The sequence below is a fragment of the Neoarius graeffei genome, chromosome 3, assembly GCF_027579695.1.
Source record: "Neoarius graeffei isolate fNeoGra1 chromosome 3, fNeoGra1.pri, whole genome shotgun sequence".
NCBI lineage: Eukaryota > Metazoa > Chordata > Actinopteri > Siluriformes > Ariidae > Neoarius > Neoarius graeffei.
In genome coordinates this window covers 11,228,402-11,255,013 of record NC_083571.1, presented here as the reverse complement: position 1 = coordinate 11,255,013, position 26,612 = coordinate 11,228,402, and the positions used below count along the sequence as shown (strand labels likewise).

Here is a 26,612-nt window from a genome sequence, read left to right as displayed (position 1 = left end):
GTGGATGGGGCGCCGTGCCATGGGTCCGGGGACCTGGGTTTGATTCTGGCCCAAGGTCGTTTCCTGGTCCCTCCCCGTCTCTCTCTCTCCCGCTCATTTCCTGTCTCTGCACTGTCCTGTCCAATAAGGGTGAAAAAAAGGCAAAAAAAATCTTTTAAAAAAAATTGGAAAGAATATGTCACCACTACAAACCTGACAAAAGAAGGCCACCGACCAAAATTCACAGACCGGGCAAGGAGGGCATTAATCAGAGATGCAACAAAGACACCACAGATAACACTGAATGAGCTGCAAAGATCCACAGTGGAGATGGGAGTATTTGTCCATAGCATCACTTTAAGCCATACACTTCACAGAGCAGGGCTTTATGGAGGAGTGGCCAGAAAAAAGTTATTGCTTAAGAAAACACGTTTGGAGTTTGCCCAACAGCATGTGGCAGACTCCCCAAACACATGGAAGATCTTCTGGTCAAATGAGACTAAGCTTGATCTTTTTGGCCATCATGGGAAACGCCATGTGTGGCACAAACCCAACACCCTGAGAACACCATTCCTACAGTGAAGCATGGTGGTGGCAGCATCATGCTGTGGGGATGTTTTTTCATCTGCAGAGACAGGAAAGCTGGTCAGGACTGAAGGAAAGATGGATGGCACTAAATATAGGGCAATTCTGGAGGAAAACCTGATTGAGTCAGCCAGAGGTTTGAGACTGGGACGAAGGTTCATGTTTTGGCATGAAAATGACCCTAAACATACTGCTAAAGCTACACTGGAGTGGTTTAAAGGGAAACATTTAAATGTCTTGGAATGGCCTAATCAAAGCCCAGACCTCAATCCAATTGAGAATCTGTGGCATAACTTGAAGATTGTTGTACACCAACGCAACCCATATAACTTGAAGGAATTGGAGCAGTTTTGCCTTGAGGAATGGGCAAAAATTCCAGTGGCTAGATGTGCTAAGCTAATAGAGACATACCCCAAGAGACTTGCACCTGTAATTGCAGCAAAAAGGGGCTCTACAAAGTACTAACTTTGGGGGAATGAATACCTATGCACACTCCAGATTTCTGTTTTGTCATCTTAATTATTGTTTGTGTCACAATAAAACAACAATTTGCAGCTTTAAAATTGTAGGCATGTTCTGTAAATCAAATGGTGCTAACCCCCCAAAAATCCATTTTAATTCTAGCTTGTAATGCGACAAAACAGGACAAACACCAAGGGGGATGAATACGTTTGCAAGACACTGTACCTTCCCCTAGTGACTGTTATACCAACGGTTTCAATGCACCGTGTTGTGTCATAAAAAAAAATTGCCGCGGACCGGCATGTATTACGTGCATAGCATGTAAGCACGTCTTAACACGGATGGTGGTTTACCACGAACACAGCATAAGGAAGGAGGTAAACCAGACTAGCATGATCAGTGACAATCTCCACATGGAACTACTCGGGCAGCTATGCACTGGGTGCTTACATGGACGAGGAGTGGAGTATGTCCGAATGTAGAACATTCACCATCACGTGGGGATAACAAGGGAAAATTAAACAAAAGACCACATTTTCAAGATTGACAAGTCTTTTTATTAGTGTAGCGGCAACTTTTACAGGCGTGTCAGCAATATTGTGGGCATAGCGGTAAGGAAGCACTGCGTATCGGCTCGATACGCTGAAAAGGCCTAGTTAGAACCCTGATACACTTTGGTCTTGATCTCAGTATAGATGGTCTCGACTACTAGTGTGAATCTTCAATCTGTATAATTTTTGGATTTTACTGCGATTTTAAATCCAAATTACGCTGTCAAGTTTAAATCGCTTATTGATTTCAATTACACACTGATTTTGTGAAACACAGTGGTTTCATATTCATGCAAATCAGTAAATTATGACATATAAATACAACTTTTACAAAACTAGGATAAAAGTAATGGCATCCTATAAAAGGAGGATGAGTTAGTGTGTGTATGCAGTAGCTGAGTTGCAATGACTGAGTTGCATTACTGGAATATTTAGCGCACAAGGTGCTTTGGAGGTGCTCTTTCACCATTTCATTGCCATTTGTCCTTTCCAGTTCTCTGTGAAATTTCCCTTTTCTGGAGTTTTGTGGGAGTGGCTGAATGCAAATCTATGCCACAAATGGTGCTTGGAAATTTCCGGATGACTGGCATTTATTAAAATATGCAGATAAGTGCAAAGACTTATTTAAAAAGACTTTTGTAAATTTAAATGGAATTTTTGGTTTTGTTTGGCTACGAAAACATGAGCACCTTTTTATGAAAAGATTGATAAATTAAGCCAAAGCTATCTAAGGTTTTGTTAGCTATTACTGTAGCTACATTCGCCTTGTAGCTTCATTAGCACATTTAGGATGGTAAACACGTCTCAGCTGAATGACTGAATTTGACATTTGGTGTAAATTGAAAACTGAAAATCTTTTCTTTGGTAAGACTGTTTGTTTAAAGCCTTTTATGAAACGTATTACTACAGGCTGCAGCGTGTTACTTACTCTCTGGAATGAAAGCTGTTATAAGGCAGGCAGCTCCGGAGACAATATTGGCTGTTGCAAACGGCAGCCGTCGACCGACTCGGTCAATTGTGAAGAGGATGAGGAGGGCAGCAGGGAATTCCACTATGCCAGAAATGAGGAAGTCAATGTAGACATTTCCACCCAGGATCCCCAGACGCATGATCAGACCTTGATACACCACAGCGCAAGTGAACCTGTAAGATAAAAACACATCTCAGACGCTCAGCCCTGTGTTCTGCAGTTCACTCATGTGCTGTGGTTCTCAGACGTACCAGTTGAAGCTGAGGATGAAGGTGTGTTTTCTCATCTTGGGGGTTCGGATCAAGTCCATGAAAGAGGCAACAGAAATGTCTGTGTTATCCTCCTGAAGTGTCTGTGGGAAGAAGACATTTTTCAAAAACAATTTTTTTAACCTGATTTTGTTTGTTTTCTTGAGTAGGTCCACTAAAAAATTCATTCATTACCTTTTTTTTTTCATTTTCATTTAATTCTCTGAAACATCACTAATCCCCAATGTAAAAATAAATAAATAAATGAATAAAAATTATGACTATTCATTTATTTTATAAAAGACAGGACAATTTTTGAATCTCTGTCTGTGAATTTCACCCAATTCAGGATTTGTTTCGATTCACAATGTTGGGTTTTCAATTTGATTTTCCCACAAAATTTTTGAAAAAAATTACATGAAGAAAATTTTATTACCAAAAAATGCAACATTAATTTTCCTTTTTTATCAACTTAAATATTCTTTTTGCTAAATAAAATTTTGTTGCATTTTATTAATTAAAAAAACAATAATTATTTACCCACATTTGTAAATGTTGGAGTAAAATATAATAGTATATTAACTAAAATATTATTTTTATTAAAAATTAAAAATGTTAATAATAAATAGGCCTTTTCTTAATAAACTTTTATGAACATTTGTACTTCCTTGTTCGTGTCTCTTTTCTTTATCTTTCTGCAGTTTGTAAAAAGAGAGCTCTGATTTCTTGTTAAATCTATTTGTAGAGTCAATCACACAACAGCTCTTTCCCATTTTAGATGTGTTTTTTTTGTGTTTTTTTTTTCATGGCATTAGAGCTGTGTTACTTCCACCTACAGTGAAGTCATGTACAATTGTTGATATTGTATCTTTCTCTTCTGTCTAAACAGCGCAGTTACAGCTTGGAAAAACTAAGATTACACAGCCTAATAATAACTGAGATTCATTTTTTATTTCATCGATTCGAATCATAAGTTTGTATCATGATTTTTTCATCACACAATATTTGGTTGCACGAATACTGTGAGTATCATACGAAAGTTCTGCTGAAGTAAGGATTCTGTGGTGAATTTGTGATGGAATCTCAAGTGTGTATTGGTGATGATTGGTGATCATTTGCACAAAAATCTTTCTTCTTCCTGAATAATTGTAAACGTAGGCTTCAGAGTTAACAATTATTCACTGAAGGCTAGGTCTCGTCTCGTCTTCTTCCGCTTATCCAGGACCGGGTCGCGGAGGCAGCAGTCTAAGCATGGAAGCCCAAACTTCCCTTTCCCCAGACACCTCGGCCAGCTCCTCGGGAAGAACACCGAGGCGTTCCCAGGCCAGCCGAGAGACATAGTCCCTCCAGCGTGTCCTGGGTCTTCCCCGGGGCCTCCTCCCGGGGGGACATGCCTGGAACACCTCCCCAGGGAGGCGTCCAGGAGGCATCCGAAAAAGATGCCCGAGCCACCTCAGCTGGATCCTCTCGATGTGGAGGAGCAGCGGCTCTACTCCGAGCTCCTCCCGAGTGACTGTGCTTCTCACCCTATCTCTAAGGGAGCGCCCAGCCACCCTGCGAAGGAAACTCATTTCAGCCGCTTGTATCCGCGATCTTGTTCTTTCTGTCATTACCCAAAGCTCATAGACCATGGTCATGAAGGCTAGGTGAATATCAATAAATAATAAGCAAGATGAAGTCGAGGTTATTATTCACAGATATTCATTGAGCCTGAGGTGGATAATTGTTCTAGTATAAATAGAGTAGAGTGGGGTAATACGCCCCCATGGGGTAATACGCCCCCGGCCTGTTTTACCCAAAATAACCACCAGATGGTACAAAGTTACATTTCTATTGTTGCTATGGACTGGCTTGACAACGGGGATATACAAATATCCACTGTGGATCGCATATCAGCAACGCAGCGGAGAGAAATCAAATTTCATGGTAAGTGATATAATTTTCAGATATCAGTAAAACTGTATTTAGATAGCTGCTATTTCGTCAGAAATCACAGCTGTGTATGTGGTATGAGTAGACAAGTCAGTACATTAAAAAAAATACATTAGGTATAAAAAGTTGAATCACATTTTGAAAGTAAGACCCTTTTTTGTAAAAGTGTAGTCTGTGGGGTAAAACGCCCCCTTAATGGCGGGGTAAATGGCCCCCAGGGGGCATCGTTTCCTTTTATCATAATTACTGTATTTCATACATTTCTGAATAGCAGATACATAGTTTTTAATAACATCTCGCTTACCTGGTTGAATAAAGCAAGTAATTTGAACTTAGTGTTAAAAATAATTGAAATAAAAAAAAAAATTGAAATTAAAATGCGAAATATAATAAAATAATGCATCTATTCATTAATTCAGGGATATTTTCTTGTTTATTTCACATTATAGGCTTAAGTAAACACTTTTGCTATCCAAACAGCTTTTTTTGAGTGAGGGGGCCTATTGCCCCACCTCAGGGGGCCTTTTACCCCACTGGGGGGGGGGGGGGGGGGGGAGGCCCCCTTGGCACAATGTTTGTTTTTGTTAAAAAAAAAATTAAGTATTAACTTTAGGCAAACTTTAGGTGGCATTATTGTTCATGTCACTGTTGTCAAAAACTATGATTAAAACTAAACACATGGTTCATTTCAACTTGGAGAAAAACTGAATTTTCCTTAAGGGGGGCTTTTTTCCCCCACTCTACTCTACACAGGTGATTATTTAAAAAATATTAAAAATAATTTATTTCAATCTTCAAAAGCAGGATGCAAATGCAATAACGGTGACGCGCAGGCTTGTCACTTATCTACACCGAGTCATATCGATAAAATAAATCACAATCCCACCTTACCTTTGAATAGTTTTAGACCAAACTTTGTAGGAATTTTAGTGCTTTTAGGAACAGCATTTTCTTTCATCATTTCTAATTCTTCCTCACTTACGGTGACAAAGCTATAGGCCGCCATTTTGCCGAGTCGCTTGAGGTGATTATCGAGAAATAATCCCAATTTCTCGACCAATCAGCATGCGTTATTTTCTATAATCACCTCCGTATTTATACTAATAATTATAAACCCCACAACGCAGAAGTATGAACGCACCTCAATATTTTTGGAAAGCATCTTCTTGTTCTCTTTGGCCATTTTCTTTGTGATCTCCACAGCTTTACTGGAGTTGTTCTGGGAGAGAAGCCATCTCGGTGACTCAGGAATAAACCTAGAGGCAAAATCCATATAATAAAATCATTTTAAAAAAAATCACCATCCATGTCTCAAAATCATAAAGCTATATGACTTAACAGAACCCCAAGCCTCACCAATAGTAAGCCAGGAAGCAGAGTTGTGGAGCTGTGATGGCCACCTGCAGCCAGCGCCAGCTCTTGATGAGGTAGGCTATGAGGGGCAGGATGAGGAGACCGATGCTATAGAACATCTGATAGAACACAGCTACTGGCCTCCGGTACTCCACGCCCACCAGCTCTGTAACTGAGGGTAGAACAGAGGAGGCATGAAATTATAGCCAAGGTCCTCGAACAAACATGAATCTACATGTGGTGGCCTGGGAAAATTCTTCATATGGTGAAAATGTATATTTTCTACTCTATATCGTTCTGAAAACTGCAGATTTTCCTGAAATACAGTACGTTTCCCTTTAAAATGCATCTCAACCAGATGTAGAGTATTCTAACTATACTGGTTAATAGTGCTGCATGATATGATACAATATCAAAATCATGAAAATTATGTCACAATATGCTTTTCTGAGATACTCTGGATATGTTATGAACTTTAAAAAAAATTATTACAAACTGACTGAATGCAGCTAATTGGCTCATGTGGCCATACAGCTGAGTTAGTAACGAGTTAGTGATTAGGCCAAATAAGCGAATTTTCCAGGCCTCTCACTAGAACTTTATCTCCTCTCTGATTTCTCATCCGATTCCAGTTCTGATCGAGGTTTTGGATAGATCTTCCCTTGAGTCAAATTGTATCTCCTCCGTCAATTCTCAATGGATTTCAGTTCTGATGATTTCTTTTGAAAGAACTAAACCTTCTGCACAAAACTTGGGTCATTGTATTGTCAAATTTATGCAAACGAGCTGCTAATTAGGTCAACTTCACAAATTTTGGGACTTCTCATTAGAATTGTATCTCCTCTCTCAATTCTCATCTGATTCCAGTTCTGATCAATGTTTTGAGTAGATCTTCCTTCAGGGAACAAAACTTGATCGATTGTTTGTTTATTTTCTTGTTGTAAACAATTTGTTTACAGCTTTGTTTATTTTCAGTTAAATCGTATCTCCTCCCTCCCTCAGTTCTCAATGGATTTCAATTCTGATTGTTTTATTTGAAAGAACTAGACCTTCTGCACGAAACCTGGTCATTGTATTGTCAAATTTTTGCAAACAAATTAGTTATTAGGTCAACTTAACACATTTTCTTCTGACTAGAATTGTATCTCCTCTCTCATTGAGCATGCAAAATTCAGTTCTGATCGATGTTTTTTGTAGATTTTCACTTGTGGAACAAAATTTAGTCCTTTGTTGATTTTCCTGTTGTCAACAATTTGTCGTGGAGGTTGGTCCTCTCTCACATTGTCACATTTCAGTTCTGTTTGATGTTTTGGTCATCATGGTTGTTTTGATGGCAGGCCAGATGAGCTACTACATCCTTGTTTGTTGTTAAAATTTTGTGCTTAATCTTTAAAATTTAAAATGTTAAAATTCATTGGGGGGCGGCACGGTGGTGTAGTGGTTAGCGCTGTCGCCTCACAGCAAGAAGGTCCTGGGTTCGAGCCCCGGGGCCAGCGAGGGCCTTTCTGTGCGGAGTTTGCATGTTCTCCCCGTGTCCGCGTGGGTTTCCTCCGGGTGCTCCGGTTTCCCCCACAGTCCAAAGACATGCACGTTAGGTTAACTGGTGACTCTAAATTGACCGTAGGTGTGAATGTGAGTATGAATGGTTGTCTGTGTCTATGTGTCAGCCCTGTGATGACCTGGCGACTTGTCCAGGGTGTACCCCGCCTTTCGCCCATAGTCAGCTGGGATAGGCTCCAGCTTGCCTGTGACCCTGTAGAAGAATAAAGCGGCTAGAGATAATGAGATGAGATGAGAAAATTCATTGGTTTATTTATTAAATTCTTGGGTCATATAGTATACCATGTCTGGTTTGACTGCAGTTAAATAAATCACCAAGAAAATGACAATCCAGGTCAAGACTTGGAGACTGAACTTGTTTCAGTCTTGCTCGTTTTCCTGGCATTTAGCGAGCGGGTTAGCTAAATCACCTAAAGTTAGTGACATTAGCTATTTGGGATGGCACGATAAAGACATTTCCAAATTGCAGGTTAATGCATATTCATGGAAGCTAATAGGTAAAAGGTTGAGATATTTTCATAACTTTCTTGAGCATTGAATACACATTACCTAGTTTATATTGCATAGTTTAAAATAAGCTCACTTGGCTAACTTTAAAGAACATTGTATAGTTTGTTCTGGTTGTTATTTCTGGGTTTCTTAAACTCAGGCTGTATATAAAAGCCAGATAATGCTGTTTTCCTGTTACTTTCCTAAAAACTCAACATTTAATTATAGCAAGAGCTTGCTTTCTTACTCAGAACAAATGCTACCATCCAGCCGCCCCTCGTCCCAAATCCATACAGCCCTCTGAACACCAGCAGGGCGATGTAGTGAGGAGATACAGCGACTAGAATTCCTGTAATTATATTCAGAATACAGGACACCAGAAAAATTGATTTTCGACCAAACCTGTAGGAATAGAGCAGAAGAAAAGTGTGTCAGTGTATTCAGGTATTAAAATGCAGCAATACATTGCAGATACAATATTTTAGTTCACGCTGTGAATAATGGTTCCTTCTCAGATTTTTCCTAAATAAAACGTCTTTTTTTTTTTTAGCGAAATCAGCCATACATAAGATACCATACACAAGAAACAGATTTACCTCTGCCTGTTACAAAGCACTAATGCTGGCCTTCCAAAAATGCTAAATAAACTTCACCTCAAAGAAAATAAAACCACATTTCAAACAAATATGTTCATGTCAGTAGCCAGTTCTGTGTAAGTGGTTATGATAATGTATGAGTATTTTGATAAAAACCTGTCATTTTCATTGCCGCTTGAACTACTGTCAGAGCTGCTGTTTGGATAAATTTACTCAACACCTACTGACCAATCAGAATCAAGACTTCTGAAACTATGTTAAAGACTAGCTAACTAGGCAATTTGCAAACTTGCTTAGTTAGTTAAATACAATTAAAATAGGTTTTACACTAGGTAACTGACTGCGAGTTGGCCTAGTGGTTAGTGTGTCCACCTCCTGACCAGGAGATCATGAGTTCTGCTCACAGTCCAATCATACCAAAGACCATCATAAAAATGGTATCTATTGCCATCTGGTGAGGCACGCCACAATATAGCTGTGAGTAGGGAGTCAAACTCTCGTGGTTACCAGAGGACCAGCTACCCACTGTAACCCTAGCTATGTAATAGGCGAGAGGCTGAAGGCTACTGATACGCCACCCAACACACCTTAAGGACCTGGTTAGTAATGGGACAGGAGACTGCCTGGGAAGACCAGATCCTGGCATGGGAAGGACGAGGGATGAGGTAACTATGCTACATTAGCTGCCTCACAAATCTTTCCTCTCTAGCATGTAGCACGGTATCCAGTACAACATGCACTGCTCCAGTTTGGTTTGGTTTGAATTCTTGTCATGTAATTTTATCTTTTTTCCCCCATGTGTCTTTGTTTAGATTTCTGTCACTTCCATCCTGTCCTGTCATTGATGTGTTCTGTGTTAAGCTTGTAATTATTTTCTCTGTTTAAACCCTGCTAAATCTTTCATTGCAAAGTCTTATCATGCATCCATTTTCTTGCTTCTTGTTCATTCTGGTTTCTGATTCTCCCTCATGTTCTGATCATGGATAATCCCCGTTTAATTTGATCTGCTTGTTCTCTGGCCCCCACCTGGAATACTGATTATTAAATTACCAAAAATAAACAACACCCGATCTTTACCATGTTACACTAACTTGCCCAGATAACTCGCACTCAGCATTGCCAACAAATGTTCCCTTCTATAGCAAGAAAACGTTAAGGATCCTTTCTAGGGGCTGACCGATAAAACGGTGTGTCATTATTATCGGCTGATATGAGCTAATTGCTGATAAATCGATAATAACAGTTCAAAAAAGAAACAGAGACAGAAGCTGGATCCTTTAATCATGTTATGAGCATTGTCATTGCATAGTTTGTTCACCAGAGGGTACAGTGCAACTCCACTACAACAATCAGCTGACCCAAGCAGAGTTTAGCAGAGTAGCAATGGAGTGTCAAACATATGAAGGCACTCAACAATTAAAAAAAAAAAAGTCTGTTTCACTCGTACACAAATTAATGACGAATATGCAAATTGATTTTTTTAGTTTTAACTGAAATTATTTTTTGTACAGTTTCTACATAAAAAATGAATAAAGTATCACAAAGTATTTCATAGTTATATTAACATTGCATATACTGTATGCTATATTTGTAATGAAGTAGTAATGAAGTAGTAAGTAGTAATGAAGATGGATCAAACTTTTTTCTCATTAAGTAGGCTATACCTTGAAAACACAAAAATTAATAATAAATGGACATGTTTTCAGATAAATAGTTATATATATATATATATATATATATATATATATATATATATATATATATATATATATATATATATATATATATATGTCTGTCTCAGAAACTGGGTACTGTGGGGGTACCCCACTAAATATACCTAATAGTTAGGTATAGAATATGTTTCTTACAGAATATGTTACGATGGTAGCTGGTCTTACAGTGGTGCTTGAAAGTTTGTGAACCCTTTAGAATTTTCTCTATTTCTGCATAAATATGACCTAAAACATCATCAGATTTTCACACAAGTCCTAAAAGTAGATAAAGAGAACCCAGTTAAACAAATGAGACAAAAAATATTCTACTTGGTCATTTATTTATTGAGGAAAATGATCCAATATTACATATCTGTGAGTGGCAAAAGTATGTGAACCTCTAGGATTAGCAGTAAATTTAAAGGTGAAACTAGAGTCAGGTGTTTTCAATCAGTGGGATGACAATCAGGTGTGAGTGGGAACCCTGTTTTATTTAAAGAACAGGGATCTATCAAAGTCTGATCTTCACAACACATGTTTGTGGAAGTGTATCATGGCACGAACAAAGGAGATTTCTGAGGACCTCAGAAAAAGCATTGTTGATGCTCATCAGGCTGGAAAAGGTTACAAAACCATCTCTAAAGAGTTTGCACTCCACAAATCTACAGTCAGACAGATTGTGTACAAATGGAGGAAATACAAGACCACTGTTACCCTCCCCAGGAGTGGTCGACTAGCAAAAATCACTCCAAGAGCAAGGCGTGTAATAGTTGGCGAGGTCACAAAAGACCCCAGGGTAACTTCTAAGCAACTGAAGGCCTCTCTCACATTGGCTAACGTTAAGGTTCATGAGTCTACCATCAGGAGAACACTGAACAACAATGGTGTGCATGGCAGGGTTGCAAGGGGAAAGCCACTGCTCTCCAAAAAGAACATTGCTGCTCGTCTGCAGTTTGCAAAAGATCATGTGGACAAGCCAGAAGGTTATTGGAAAAATGTTTTGTGGACGGATGAGACCGAAATAGAACTTTTTGGTTTAAATGAGAAGCGTTATGTTTGGAGAAAGGAAAGCACTGCATTCCAGCATCAGAACCTTATCCCATCTGTGAAACATGGTGGTGGCAGTATCATGGTTTGGGCCTGTTTTACTGCATCTGGGCCAGGATGGCTTGCCATCATTGATGGAACAATGAATTCTGAATTATACCAGCGAATTCTAAAGGAAAATGTCATGACATCTGTCCATGAAGTGAATCTCAAGAGAAGGTGGATCATGCAGCAAGACAACAACCCTAAGCACACAAGTTGTTCCACCAAAGAATGGTTAAAGAGGGATAAAGTTAATGTTTTGGAATGGCCAAGTCAAAGTCCTGACCTTAAGCCAATGGAAATGTTGTGGGAGGACCTGAAGTGAGCAGTTCATGTGAGGAAACCCACCAACATCCCAGAGTTGAAGCTGTTCTGTACAGAGGAATGGGCTAAAATTCCTCCAAGCCGGTGTGCAGGACTGATCAACAGTTACCGCAAACGTTTAGTTGCAGTTATTGCTGCACAAGGGGGTCATACCAGATACTGAAAGCAAAGGTTCACATACTTTTGCCACTCACAGATATGTAATATTGGATCATTTTCCTCAATAAATAAATGACCAAGTATAATATTTTTGTCTCATTTCTTTAACTGGGTTCTCTTTATCAACTTTTAGGACCTGTGTGAAAATCTGATGATGTTTTAGGTCATATTTATGCAGAAATATGGAAAATTCTAAAGGGTTCACAAACTTTCAAGCACCACTGTATATGAATTTCTGAGCTATAAAATGAGTTGTGGTCTGTTTTTTACCGTAGCGTGTCATTTGTGTGCGGGGAAGGACAGACATTAACAATCTGCATGTGTAGAATGGAATTTTCTGCTCCAACAGTTAGAAGTTGATCGTGCTTCCATTTGCGGTCTCTCTGTTACGCGAGTGATCTGTTTGGACGTTATCACTGAAAAGGTGAGTTTTGGCAGTGTTTTGTTTTAGTCTTGCAGTATAAGGCAATAGAATGTTTCTTTTTCATCTTACTTTCATATTTCGTAGTGTTTGCGTATTTTTGGCCAATATTTTGCAACCATGGTCAATTTAGATCGAACTTTTGATAGAATCTACGGCCAGTCATTTTGCCCCGCCCCCGCCTCACGCTCCGTCCGGTGCTGTAGTGATGTCCAATTGCTCAGGCGCCGCAGCAGAGACCCATGTGACCTTCAGCCGGTACAGTCGCTGTTCTTTTACCACCACCGTTATTCTCATCGTTCCGGTGTGTTCTTGATTTTTCCATTGTGTCCTATTTCGCCATATCAAATACCCAAAATGTATCATATTATTCATATTTAAGTGAATAATCAATTCAGTCATCATAACTTGGCATTTTTAACCCAAGCAATCAAAAAGAGGAAATTTATTCAATATTTTCACTCATCTGTGAAGGAGGGGCTTTAATTCTTCATGAAGGAGTTATTTTATATGGAAATCAATTTTACAAAAGCATTTGAATTGTAATCAAAAATTTTTCCACAGTGGAGGCCAGATAAAGCAAGATACTATTTTTATGCTTATTAAACATGACAAAAGAAACATTGAATGTTAGGTAAATGCAAAAAAAAGTAAAATTAGAAAATGTATTTTTTGACCATAATGTCCCAAATGAGAGACCAGTTCCTGAGATTATATACTAGTGCATCCCAAAAAATTTGAATATTGTGAAAAAATTCAATATTTTCCATCAGTTATTTAAGAAAGTGAAAATGTTATATATTATAGACTCATTACACATAAACTAAAATGTTTCAAGCATTTTTCTATTTTAATTTTAATCAGTATGGCATACAGTACAAAAACATAAAAAAACCACCTCAAAATATTAGAATATTTCATTTCAAGTTTGAGTAAAACAGTATGAACACAGTGTATCTCTTGGTCTAGTTCAGTACACACAACCACAATCATGGGGAAGACTGCTGACTTGACTGTTGTCCCGAAGATGATCACTGATGCCCTCCACAAGGAGGGTATGCCACAAAAGGTCATTGCTGAAAAGGGTGGCTGGAAAAGGTGCACAAGCAACAGGGATGGCCACAGTCTTGAGAGGATTGTCAAGAAAAGTTGATTCAAGAACTTGGGAGAGCTTCATGAGGAGTGGACTGAGGCTGGTGTCAGTGTATCAAGACCCATCACGAACAGACATCTTCAAGAAAGGGGATACAACTTTCGCATTCCTAATATCAAGCTACTCCTGAGCCAGAGACAATGTTAGAAGTGTCTTATCTGGGCTAAGGAGAGAAAGAAATGGACTGTTGCTCAGTGGTCCAAAGTCCTCTTTTCAGATGAAAGTACATTTTGCATTTAATTTGGAAATCACGGTTCCAGAGTCTGGAGGAAGAGTGGAGAGGCACAGAATCCAACGTGTTTGAAGCCCAGTGTGAAGTTTCCACAGTCTGTGATGATTTGGGGTGCCATGCCATCTGCTGGTGTTGGTCCACTGTATTTTATCAAGTCCAAAGTCAACACAGCCATCTACCAGGAGATTTTAGAGCACTTCATGCTTCCATCTGCTGACGAGCTTTTTGGAGATGCTGATTTCCTTTTCCAGCAGGACTTAGCACCTACCCACAGTGCCAAAGCTACTACCAAATGGTTTGCTGACCATGATATTACTGTGTTTGATTGGCCAGCCAACTTGCCTGACCTGAATCCCATAGAGAATCTATGGGGTATTGTCAAGAGGAAGATGAGAAACACCCGACCAAAAAATACAGATACACTGAAGGCCACTATCAAAGCAACCTGGGCTTCAATAACACCTCAGCAGTGCCACAGACTGATCACCTCCATGCCAGACCACATTGATACAGTAATTCATGGTAAAGGAGCCCCAACCAAGTATTGAGTGTATAAATGAATATACTTTTCAGAAGTTGGACATTTCTGTATTGTAAATCCTTTTTTGATTGATCTTAGGGAATATTCTAATAATTTGAGATACTGGATTTCTGATTTTCATGAGCTATACGCCATAATCATCAAAATTAAAACAAAAAAGGCTTTAAATATTTCACTTTACATGTAATGAATATAGAAAGTTTACCTTTTTGAATTAAATTTTGAAAAAAAAAGGAACTTTTTCATGGTATTCTAATTTTTTGAGATGCACTAGTACAACCCCAATTCCAAAAAAGTTGGGACAAAGTACAAATTGTAAATAAAAACAGAATGCAATGATGTGGAAGTTTCAAAATTCCATATTTTATTCAGAATAGAACATAGATGACATGTCAAATGTTTAAACTGAGGAAATGTATCATTTAAAGAGAAAAATTAGGTGATTTTAAATTTCATGACAACAACACATCTCAAAAAAGTTGGGACAAGGCCATGTTTACCACTGTGAGACATCCCCTTTTCTCTTTACGACAGTCTATAAACGTCTGGGAACTGAGGAGACAAGTTGCTCAAGTTTAGGGATAGGAATGTTAACCCATTCTTGTCTAATGTAGGATTCTAGTTGCTCAACTGTCTTAGGTCTTTTTTGTCGTATCTTCCGTTTTATGATGCACCAAATGTTTTCTATGCGTGAAAGATCTGGACTGCAGGCTGGCCAGTTCAGTACCCGGACCCTTCTTCTACGCAGCCATGATGCTGTAATTGATGCAGTATGTGGTTTGGCATTGTCATGTTGGAAAATGCAAGATCTTCCCTGAAAGAGATATCGTCTGGATGGGAGCATATGTTGCTCTAGAACCTGGATATACCGTACCTTTCAGCATTAATGGTGTCTTTCCAGATGTGTAAGCTGCCCATGCCACACGCACTAATGCAACCCCATACCATCAGAGATGCAAGCTTCTGAACTGAGCGCTGATAACAACTTGGTTCGTCTTTCTCCTCTTTAGTCTGAATGACACGGCGTCCCTGATTTCCATAAAGAACTTCAAATTTTGATTCGTCTGACCACAGAACAGTTTTCCACTTTGCCACAGTCCTTTATAAATGAGCCTTGGCCCAGAGAAGACGTCTGCACTTCTGGATTGTGTTTAGATACGGCTTCTTCTTTGAACTATCGAGTTTTAGCTGGCAACGGCGGATGGCACGGTGAATTGTGTTCACAGATAATGTTCTCTGGAAATATTCCTGAGCCCATTTTGTGATTTCCAATACAGAAGCATGCCTGTAGGTGATGCAGTGCTGTCTAAGGGCCCGAAGATCACGGGCACCCAGTATGGTTTTCCGGCCTTGACCCTTACGCACAGAGATTCTTCCAGATTCTCTGAATCTTTTGATGATATTATGCACTGTAGATGATGATATGTTCAAACTCTTTGCAATTTTACACTGTGGAACTCCTTTCTGATATTGCTCCACTATTTGTCGGCGCAGAATTAGGGGGATTGGTGATCCTCTTCCCATCTTTACTTCTGAGAGCTGCTGCCACTCCAAGATGCTCTTTTTATACCCAGTCATGTTAATGACCTATTGCCAATTGACCTAATGAGTTGCAATTAGGTCCTCCAGCTGTTCCTTTTTTGTACCTTTAACTTTTCCAGCCTCTTATTGCCCCTGTCTCAACTTTTTTGAGATGTGTTGCTGTCATGACATTTCAAATGAGCCAATATTTGGCATGAAATTTCAAAATGTCTCACTTTTGACATTTGATATGTTGTCTATGTTCTATTGTGAATACAATATCAGTTTTTGAGATTTGTAAATTATTGCATTCCGTTTTTATTTACAATTTATACTTTGTCCCAACTTTTTTGGAACTGGGGTTGTATATATACAAACAAACAAACAAAAACAAACAAACAGTCAGGATTTAGACTTCATCAAAGCACAATGACGGCACTGGTTAAAGTAGTAAATGACCTACTACTGGCCTCTGATCAGGGCTGTGCCTCCTTACTTGTGGTGTTTGACCTTTGTGCAGCCTTTGACAGCACTGATCATTCCATTCTCCTTGACAGACTAGAAAATGTCATTGGAGTTAAGGGAACAGCCCTTTCCTGGCTCAGGTCTTATTTAACTGATTGTTAGTACTTTGTTGATGTAATTTGTGACTTTTCTATGCATAAACTCTGGTGTTCCACAAGGTTCTGTCTTAGCTTTTATTCGTTATATATGCTACTTTTCTGTAATATTATTCATAAGCATGGTATTTGGGGCGGCACGGTGGTGTAGTGGTTAGCACTGTCACCTCACAGCAAGAAGGTCCGGGTTCGAGCCCTGTGGCCGGCGAGGGCCTTTCTGTGCGGAGTTTGCATGTTCTCCCCGTGTGCACGTGGGTTTCCTCTGGGTGCTCCGGTTTCCCCCACAGTCCAAAGACATGCAGGTTAGGTTAATTGGTGACTCTAAATTGACCGTAGGTGTGAATGTGAGTGTGAATGGTTGTCTGTGTCTATGTGTCAGCCCTGTGATGACCTGGCGATTTGTCCAGGGTGTACCCCACCTTTCGCCCGTGGTCAGCTGGGATAGGCTCCAGCTTGCCTGTGACCCTGTAGAACAGGATAAAGTGGCTAGAGATAATGAGATGAGATGAGATGAGATGAGATGAGATGAGATGAGATGAGCATGGTATTCGCTCCCACTGTTATGCTGATGACACACAGTTGTATGTTTCAGTAAAGCCAGATAAGAGATACCAGCTTAATAAAATTGAGGAACATGCAAAGGACATTAGACACTGGCTGCTTATTAGCTTTCTTCTACTTAATTCTGACAAGATATATACTAGGACCACATGCAGTTAGAAGTAAATTTTTTGATTACATAGTAACTCTGGATGGCTCTTCTATTTCTTCACATGCATCAATAAAAGACCTCGGTGTGATCATTGACTCCAGTCCGTCATTTGAAACTCATGTCGATAATATTACGAAGATAGCCTTCTTTCATCTCAGAAATATTGCTAAGATAAGATATATGATGTCACGACACAATGCAGAAAAACTAGTTATGACCTGCCACGTCTATTTAGATAAAAAAAAGTGCAGGCTATTTGTTGGTACCTCAAATATTGAAGGCTACATCAGGGGGCAGAGCCTTTTCTTATAAAGCCCCACAGATATGGAACAGCCTTCCAAGTAGTGTTTGGGACTAGGACACAATCTCAGTGTCGAAGTCTAGGCTGGAAACATCTGTTTAGTCAAGCCTTTTGTTAATAGCTTTTTATTACATAAAGCAGTAGATCTGCAGGGTTCTTGGGCACAGTGTGTTTTGGTAAACTGGGATGTATGGATGCTGTCATCCCCTCCTCCACTCTCACATGTGCACTTGGGTTTGTTGACGGTGTAGTAGCTGGCTGCTTTATGTCCTAGGGCTCCCTCATGTCTGTGTTACCTTCTGGTTCTCCCCTTTTAGTTATGTAGTCATAGTTAGTCTTAATGGAGTCCCTGCTTGCACTCAGAACACAATGTACTCTGTTCTTAATCATTAGTTGAGAACAGCCATGCACAGCAACCTATGTACGTGTTCTCTCTCTCTCTCTCTCTCTCTCTCTCTCTCTCTCTCTCTCTCTCTCTCTCTCTTTCATTACACATCAATCCTGAGACACCAGCAGTGTTGGGCACGTTACTTTCAAAAAGTAATTAGTTTTAGTTACTAGTTACTTTTCCCAAAAAGTAACTGAGTTAGTAACGGAGTTACTTTGTCATGAAAGTAACTAATTACCAGGGAAAGTAATTATTCCGTTACATTTTGTTCCCCCTCAAAAAAAATCAAATTCAATTAGTGTAATCATAATAAAAGTGAATGTTAAATGTGTTTAATGACTGAAATGGACACTTAACAGAACCAATTAGTAATGTTATCTACACTATATTAATATTTTTGTGGGACAATGTGAGATAAGACATATATCAAATGTAATATATTTTTGTAGTTATTAAAATTATGTTACTAATTACTGGCCACTGACAAGGACAAACGCTTTGTTCCTCGACATAATGTGCATTGCACGTAAACACTCTTGCCTTTTATTTCAAGTAATGAAAAGTACTGGCTGTATTTCCAGTGTGAAAGCGCAGTGCTGGGCTGACCGCTCGCCATCGCTGGCTCTTCCGATTGAAAGAGCGCGCAGTAGTGCAGTAGGCGTGGCCTACCCACGTATGTTGTCCAAATCTACTCTGATTGGCTTACTGTGCCGTTGTCTCGCGTCTCCCCGCCCCACACTAAAGCAGAGGAAAGAAAGGCTGAATGAGCAGCGTGCCAGATGAGAACAGCTTTAATAAAGTAACGCATAGCATTTTATTGTAAGTAACGGGAACGGCGTTATAACGATCTAAAAAGTAATTAGTTAGATTACTCGTTACTAAAAAAAGTAACGCCGTTAGTAACGCCGTTATTTCTAACGATGTTATTCCCATCACTGGACACCAGTAATGCTGACCTCTCCTGCTCTTCAGACCTGCCTGATCCATCCTGAAACCTTACTTCTGGCTGGAGTCTCATCACATCGCTCCTGCCCTATATGGACCGATACACTTAGAAGATGGCCCTGGACACTTACAATTTTGCTATAATGGCTGAGGACTACAACTGCCATGATAACTTTAGGACTGCAGTTGTCATGTGCAGTTTGCACTCAAGTATCCATCATTGAACAGCTGATAACTTCAACAAAATAGATTTCATTTTAAAACTATAGTATAATGAATTTCCTGGTTACACATTTGCAGTTTTTGACCATATAAGACACAGTTATAGAAGCGAGTTATTTATAATCACGCTATCTGTTATCACCCAGATGAGGATGGGTTCCCTTTTGAGTCTGGTTCCTCTCAAGGTTTCTTCCTTGTGTTGTCTGAGGGAGTTTTTCCTTGCCACCGTCACCTCAGGCTTGCTCATTAGGGATAAATTTATTAGTTCATATAATGTTGTCACTTTATATGGCTCTACACCACTAGCACCATCTACCTGTACACACCACAAGTTGATTTAGTGCCAGTACCAATTCTTGTTGTTTGTTCCCATATTTTGTGAGTAATTGTGCTTATTTAATTCTATTTTTTATTATATTATACTTTTATTCTATTTTGTTTTTCTTCTTTTACTTAGTGTAGCGAGAATCGCGTGTGGGTGGAGCACAGAGGACGGCAGGACAGAGTAAAATTCAATCACTTTTTTTATTTGCTTTTTTCAGACGCATTCACCACTCTCTCAGCCATGCACACAGACACACACACACACACACAAGTCGTCTGGCTGGGGAGAGAGCTCCCTTCCGCTCTCCCTCTCCCTCCTTAAGTAGAGGCCGGTTTACTGGGGAAACATACACAAACACAGGTTAATTACCCTCAGGTGTAGCGATTCTGCCACTTACCTTCCCCGACTCCGCCCTCCTGTCACAGACCGGTGCTTGACCACGCCCCCGCTGCCACATACCCCCACCGCCCGACTCAGGCCGGGCGCCCGTCCGGCCCGCAGCCGACTCCCCCCCCCCTTGACGGGAGAGGAAGTCCGCCACGACCATCTGTGCCCCCGGCCTGTGGACCACCTTGAAGGGTTGGAGTGCCAGATACCAACGGGTGATCCGCGCGTTGGCATCCTTCATGCGGTGGAGCCACTGGAGGGGCGCGTGGTCCGAACAGAGGGTGAAAGAGCGCCCCAGCAGGTAGTAACGGAGGGCGAGGACCGCCCACTTGATTGCCAGGCACTCCTTCTCTATGGTGCTGTAGCGCCCCTCACGTACTGACAGCTTCCGACTAATGTACAGGATGGGGCGATCCTCCCCCTCCACCTGCTGGGACAAAACGGCCCCCAGCCCTCTGTCCGACGCATCTGTCTGTAACATAAAAGGGAGAGAGAAGTCAGGGGAGTGTAAAAGTGGCCCCCCACACAGTGCAACCTTTACCTCAGAGAAAGCCCGCTGGCACTGCTCCGTCCACTGGACCGGATCTGGCGCCCCCTTTTTAGTGTGGTCAGTCAGCGGGCTGGTGACGTCCGAATAATTAGGTATAAACCTACAATAGTAGCCAGCCAGCCCCAGGAACTGCCTCACCCCCTTTTTGGTCTTGGGCCTCAGGCAGGCCGCAATCGTTGCTGTCTTATTAATTTGGGGACGCACCTGCCCGTTACCCAAGTGGAAGCCCAGATACCATACTTCCACCCGCCCAATCGCACACTTCTTCGGGTTGGCAGTGAGCCCCGCCCACCTCAGCGACCTAAGGACGACCCTCAGGTGTTGCAGGTGCCGCTGCCAGTCATTACTATAAATAATGATGTCGTCAAGGTAAGCGGCCGCGTAGGTGGCGTGGGGCCGGAGGACCCGGTCCATCAGCCGCTGAAACGTAGCGGGCGCCCCAAACAGCCCAAACGGATGTGTGACGAACTGGTGTAAGCCGAACGGTGTGGAAAAGGCCGTTTTTTCCTGGGATAATGGAGTCAAGGGGATCTGCCAATATCCCTTCGTCAAATCCAGTGTCGAGTAAAAGCGAGCCGTGCCTAGTCGATCGAGCAGCTCATCAATACGAGGCATTGGGTACGCGTCGAATTTAGACACCGCGTTGACTTTTCTATAGTCCACACAGAACCGGACCGAGCCGTCGGCCTTAGGAACCAAGACCACCGGGCTGCTCCAGTCACTGTGGGACTCCTCGACGATGCCCATTTCGAGCATGGCCTGAAGTTCTTCCCGAACCACCTTTTTTTTGTGTTCGGGTAATCTATAAGGACGGCTACGCACTACCACCCCCGGGGGCGTCTCTATGTGGTGTTCTATGAGGTTAGTACGACCGGGCAGGGGCGAGAACACATCCGAAAACTCGGCCTGCAACTGGGCGACCTCCGTGAGTTGGGTCGGGGAGAGGTGGTCTCCACAGCGGACCGGAGGGGTACGTGATGTCAATGCCCCTTTTTGGACCTCCGGCCCCAGCTCCGCCTTCTCCAGAACTACCGACACCAACGCCACGGGGACCTCCTCATTCCAGAGTTTTAGCAGACTGAGGTGGTAGATCTGTAGTGCCCCCTCCCTGTCCGTTCGACTAACCTCATAGTCGACGTCCCCGACTCGCTGTGTGACCTCAAAGGGTCCTTGCCACTTGGCGATTAATTTGGAGCTCGACGTGGGCAACAGGACGAGTACCTTATCTCCCAGAGTGAACTCTCTAAGGCGCGTGCCCTTGTTGTACAGGCGGGTTTGCCATTCCTGGGCCTGCCGCAAATTCTCCTGTGTTAGGTGGGTGAGTGTGTGGAGTTTTGCGCGCAGATCCATAACGTACTGAATCTCGTTTTTGCTCTGTGAAGGTCCCTCCTCCCAATTTTCCCGCAGTACATCTAAGATGCCGCGCGGCTTATGCCCGTATAATAATTCAAACGGGGAGAACACCGTGGAGGCTTGGGGGACCTCTCGCACTGCAAACAGCAAGGGTTCGAGCCACTTATCCCAGTTACGTGCGTCCTCACTTACGAATTTTTTGATAATATTCTTGAGGGTGCGATTGAACCGTTCAACTAAACTGTCCGTCTGTGGGTGATAAACGCTGGTGCGGATCGGCTTAATACCCAGTAGCCCATACAGTTCGCTCAGTGTTCGTGACATAAACGAGGTGCCCTGGTCAGTCAGAATCTCTTTCGGGATTCCAACCCGGGAGATGACGTGGAAGAGGGCCTCTGCAATACTGCGTGCTGAGATATTGCAAAGAGGCACCACTTCCGGGTATCGCGTTGCATAGTCCACCAGAACCAATATAAAGCGGTACCCTCGTGTTGACCGATCTAATGGCCCGACGAGATCCATCCCAATTCTTTCGAACGGGGTCTCGATTAATGGTAGGGGGCGCAAGGGCGCTTTTGGGATGACCGTTGGATTTACAAACTGGCATTCGCGGCACGCCGTACACCACTTACGGATGTCGCCGCGAATCCCCGGCCAATAGAATCGGGCCATTATGCGGGCGAGTGTCTTATCCTGCCCGAGGTGTCCAGCCATGGGATTAAAGTGAGCCGCCTGGAATACGAATTCCCGGCGGCTCTTTGGAATTAACAACTGGGTGACTCGCTCTTTCGTCTGAGTGTCCTGCGTCACTCGGTATAACCTATCCTTCAAAATGGAAAAATAGGGGAAGGACGGGGTGGCGTTCGGCTGGAGCGTTTGACCATCGATTACTCTCACTTGGTCAAACGCGTGTCGCAGAGTCTCGTCTCGCGATTGTTCCAGTGGGAAATCCGCGAGGGATTCCCCAATAGAAAGAGGAGGGGCCGGGGGCTCCTCACTCTGTCGCGGAGATGACGTAGACGGCTCTGCGACCGCAGCTCCAGCCAAAGCGACACCGGGACCCTCCCCTATCAACCGGCAGGACCCACTCTTTACTAGGCGTGCCATCAAACCCCGAAATCCCGGCCAATCAGTCCCCAAGATCAAAGAGTGGGTAAGGCGAGGATTAACCGCCGCCTTCACTATTGATTTTTCCCCTCTGAAATGTATGTGGACCGACACCAATGGGTAGCTGTGAATATCCCCATGCACACACAACACCTTCACCCCTTGTGCTCCCCCCAATGCCTTGTCTTGCACCAGGCTTTGGCGGATCGAGGTCTGATTGCAGCCTGAATCCACCAACGCCTGATATGTAGCCCCTTGTACACTTACCGGTATGCGATACGCTCTGGCCCGATCGAGGGCAGCCTCTGACGCGTCGGGGATCCGCACCACCGCCCCCACCTCCATCACTGCACACTGTTGCTGCAGGTGGCCCGGTTCCCCCGCAGCGCCAGCAAACCGGCCCGGGCCTTCCCTCTGCAGCTGTGTTCTGAGGATCACTCACCTGAGGGGGGGGGGGAGACAGACACAGAAGGGAGAAACGGGAGGGCACCACGGGTGTGGTGGGCCGGCTGGGGTGGAGCCGGCTCCCGCCTCCGTGGTGGGGGAATGGGGCGAGGACGGGACACGGGGGGGGGGAGAAAGAGAGAGAACAGAGGAGAGAGAAGATGATGTCGTTGGTTGTCCTGCCGCCGGAACAGCCGCCAGATGATCCTCCGCCAGTCCTACGGCCTGATCCAGCGACGCCGGGCGGTGGCACTGGACCCACTCCGCGGTTCCGGCTGGTAAGCGGGCGATGAACTGTTCCAGTGCCACCTGGTCGATGATTCCCTCGGCGTCGCGATCTTCGGCCCTCAGCCACCGCCAGCAGGCGTCCCGGAGTTGCTGGCCAAACGCGAACGGGCTGCCGACTTTCTCCATCCGCAGCGCGCGGAAGAGCTGGCGCTGCTCCGGCATGCGCCCCACGCGCTGGAGGACAGCCCGGCGAAGGTCGGCGTAGGCCAGCCGGCGATCGGCGGGGAGCTGTAGTGCGGCTAGCTGTGCCTCTCCCGTCAGGAGGGGGAGGAGGCGCGCCGCGCGCTGCTCCATCGGCCACCCCGAGGCTTCGGCGACCTGCTCAAACAACGTGATGAAAGCCTCGGGGTCGTCCTGCGGGCCCATCTTGGTTAAGGTGAGGGGAGACGGGCCCGCGGCCGGGGCGCTGGTGGACCCCGCCGACGCGAGGAGACGCCGGAACGCCTCTCGATCTTCCTGCTGAGCCAGCACCAGGGCTTCGAAGCGGCGCTCCTGCTCCTTCCGGAGCATGACGAGTGCCTGGTGCTGGCTCTGCTGAGCCGTGGCGAGGGCGTGGACCAAGTCCGCGAACGGGGAGGATTCCATGGGGCTGCAGGACTGATGCTCCACCTTTTCCTGGGTTTCGGCACCACTGTAGCGAGAATCGCGTGTGGGTGGAGCACAGAGGACGGCAGGACAGAGTAAAATTCAATCACTTTTTTTATTTGCTCTTTTCAGACGCATACACCACTCTCTCAGCCACGCACACAAACACACACACACACACACACACACACACACACACACACACACACACAAGTCGTCTGGCTGGGGAGAGAGCTCCCTTCCGCTCTCCCTCTCCCTCCTTAAGTAGAGGGCGGTTTACTGGGGAAACATACACAAACACAGGTTAATTACCCTCAGGTGTAGCGATTCTGCCACTTACCTCCCCGACTCCGCCCTCCTGTCACAGACCGGTGCTTGACCACGCCCTGCTGCCACACTTAGCCTACATCTATTTATATTTACTCTATACTTGAGCTGCTGTAACACCTGAATTTCCCCCCATGGGGATCAATAAAGGAATATCTGATCTTATCTAAAAATCTTTATTTTTCTGTAAAACTGCTTTTCGACAATGTCTACTGTCACAAGGGGTGCGTATAGGTCAATAATATCAGTTATCGGAAATCAGTGCCTTATTGGTTTGGTTCTGATCTTTTCATCGTGGCAGGGCCAGAGCCAGTCATCTGTCCAAACCTAATGCATGCACCAGTCAGTAATGAAAGCCTTGTGAAGTCAGGGCTAAAACATGGTTTATACAGTGTGAGCTATCATGTGATCATGACCCCGAGGAACAAGTGACAGAAGTGTGTTGTACCTGTCAGCAAGGTATCCCATGGCAATGCTGCCTACTAAAAATCCAACAGAGAGCAGTGCCTGGCACATGTCTAATAACCAAGCGTTCTCACACACCATATTAAACTGAAACACAAGGAAACATGAAATATAATGATTAGAGAGACAGCATTCTGTTATCAGACACTGACAGGATTGCTCTTACAGGTTATTTCCTCATGGGTTTGTGATAATTCAATAAAGATAATGATAATAATAATAATGAATTTTGTGCTTTCAACATGGATTGGTATCACAATGTAAAGAGTCCCAGTGGTCTAATTTCTGAAGTTTGATGGATCACAGAGGAAATGTGGTGGTTGCACATGGTGACCTCATGGCGATCTGTTCCACAAATGTTTGTATGTCAGTAATGTAAGCAGCATAAGAGAGCACCAGAAGGCTGCTGGGTTTCGCTGGAAAAATAAGAAGCAAGTACAACAAAGTGTCCAGAAGAACTGTGACTGGTTCTGTAAGATGCTCAGTAAAACCTACAGCTCGTTTCCTTATAAAACTGCACTCATTGTAGCTGAGACTACTATTGTTTTGGAAGGAAAGGCTCATCATATCACACACTGACTTTGCTTCATTTATTACTGTTTACTGCTCTTTGTGGTATATTTTTTAATGTAGAAACATTTAATTTCATTATTTTTGAAGGCGTCTTTGCTCTATAACACTTCTTTGACTTTTGCACAGTACTATAGCTTATGATGAAGGAACATCTGCGAAACCCAGCACAATAAATATTCGGTGCTTCAGAGGTGCACAAACTTTTGCACTTTACTATATTTTTGCCTGCTCACTGAATATATTATAAGGCTGTAACATAATGAAAGCCAGTTCCATCATACCTCAGTGACGAAGGATTTTCTTCCCTCATAATCATAGTCCCAACCATCCTTGCAGGGACTCGTGGGCAGGGTAGCATGCTTTGCCTCTGCGATCTCTCCATCCAGGTCATCGCAGCTGAGATGAGTGACGTTCCACTCGATGTCAAACCCTTCGCACTGACTGTGCACCGCTCCAACAGACGTGTTCTGAAAAGGCACACTGACCCTGAGCGACTCCTCTACGGTCCAGCCACAGTGCATCTGGACCTCCTTCACCATGGGGTTACGGCACCAGTGCACGGGGGTGAAGCCCAGAAACACGATGCCTACATAAACTCCAGCAAAGGGCACTGAGACGAGACACAACAGGGAGAAGATGCGCTTCTGGAAAAAGCCGAATTCGCCGGCTTCTTGCAGGATGTCGTCAAAGGTAGTCATGGCGGCGGCAGCTCGATAGCTTGTGTGTGGAGTGTCCAAGCAGCAACGGTGTATTTACATACTTCCAAGTGCAGAGTCCAGGGAATGAAGGTTGACCCTCAAACTACTGTAGTCATGCTGGGATTAATCAATGATGCTTTGAATTAGAACAGTGTCAACGTTACTCTTTAATAGAGACAGCTGTGTTGTGCAATGAGTCTCTTGATGGAAGATCAGCCATAAAGATGAATTTCACTTCAGCTTAGTGTGAAATATAACAGTAAAAAGCACTATAGGGCCAAAAGTATGTACCTGACCATGATATTGTTGAACAGTTCAATTCCATCCATCCATTATCTGTAGCCACTTATCCTGTCCCTACAGGGTCGCAGGCAAGCCTATCCCAGCTGACTATGGGCGAGAGGCAGGGTACACCCTGGACAAGTCGCCAGATCATTGCAGGGCT

The 26,612-nt window shown here is 43.2% G+C and overlaps 1 protein-coding gene across 1 annotated transcript in view; it reads right to left on the bottom strand.

The window, feature by feature from the left end:
• LOC132882708 (solute carrier family 22 member 2-like) overlaps window positions 1-26,167 on the bottom strand; it is a 34,816-nt gene extending 8,649 nt beyond the window's left edge. Inside the window, exons 1-7 of the mRNA XM_060915803.1 lie at window positions 25,751-26,167; window positions 24,880-24,983; window positions 8,377-8,531; window positions 6,084-6,252; window positions 5,869-5,983; window positions 2,799-2,899; window positions 2,506-2,720 (exon numbers count right to left, since the gene is read on the bottom strand). Of these exons, the coding sequence (XP_060771786.1) occupies window positions 2,506-2,720; window positions 2,799-2,899; window positions 5,869-5,983; window positions 6,084-6,252; window positions 8,377-8,531; window positions 24,880-24,983; window positions 25,751-26,167 (1,276 nt within the window). The remainder of the gene's footprint in view (window positions 1-2,505; window positions 2,721-2,798; window positions 2,900-5,868; window positions 5,984-6,083; window positions 6,253-8,376; window positions 8,532-24,879; window positions 24,984-25,750) is intronic.
• Window positions 26,168-26,612: the final 445 nt, after the last annotated feature.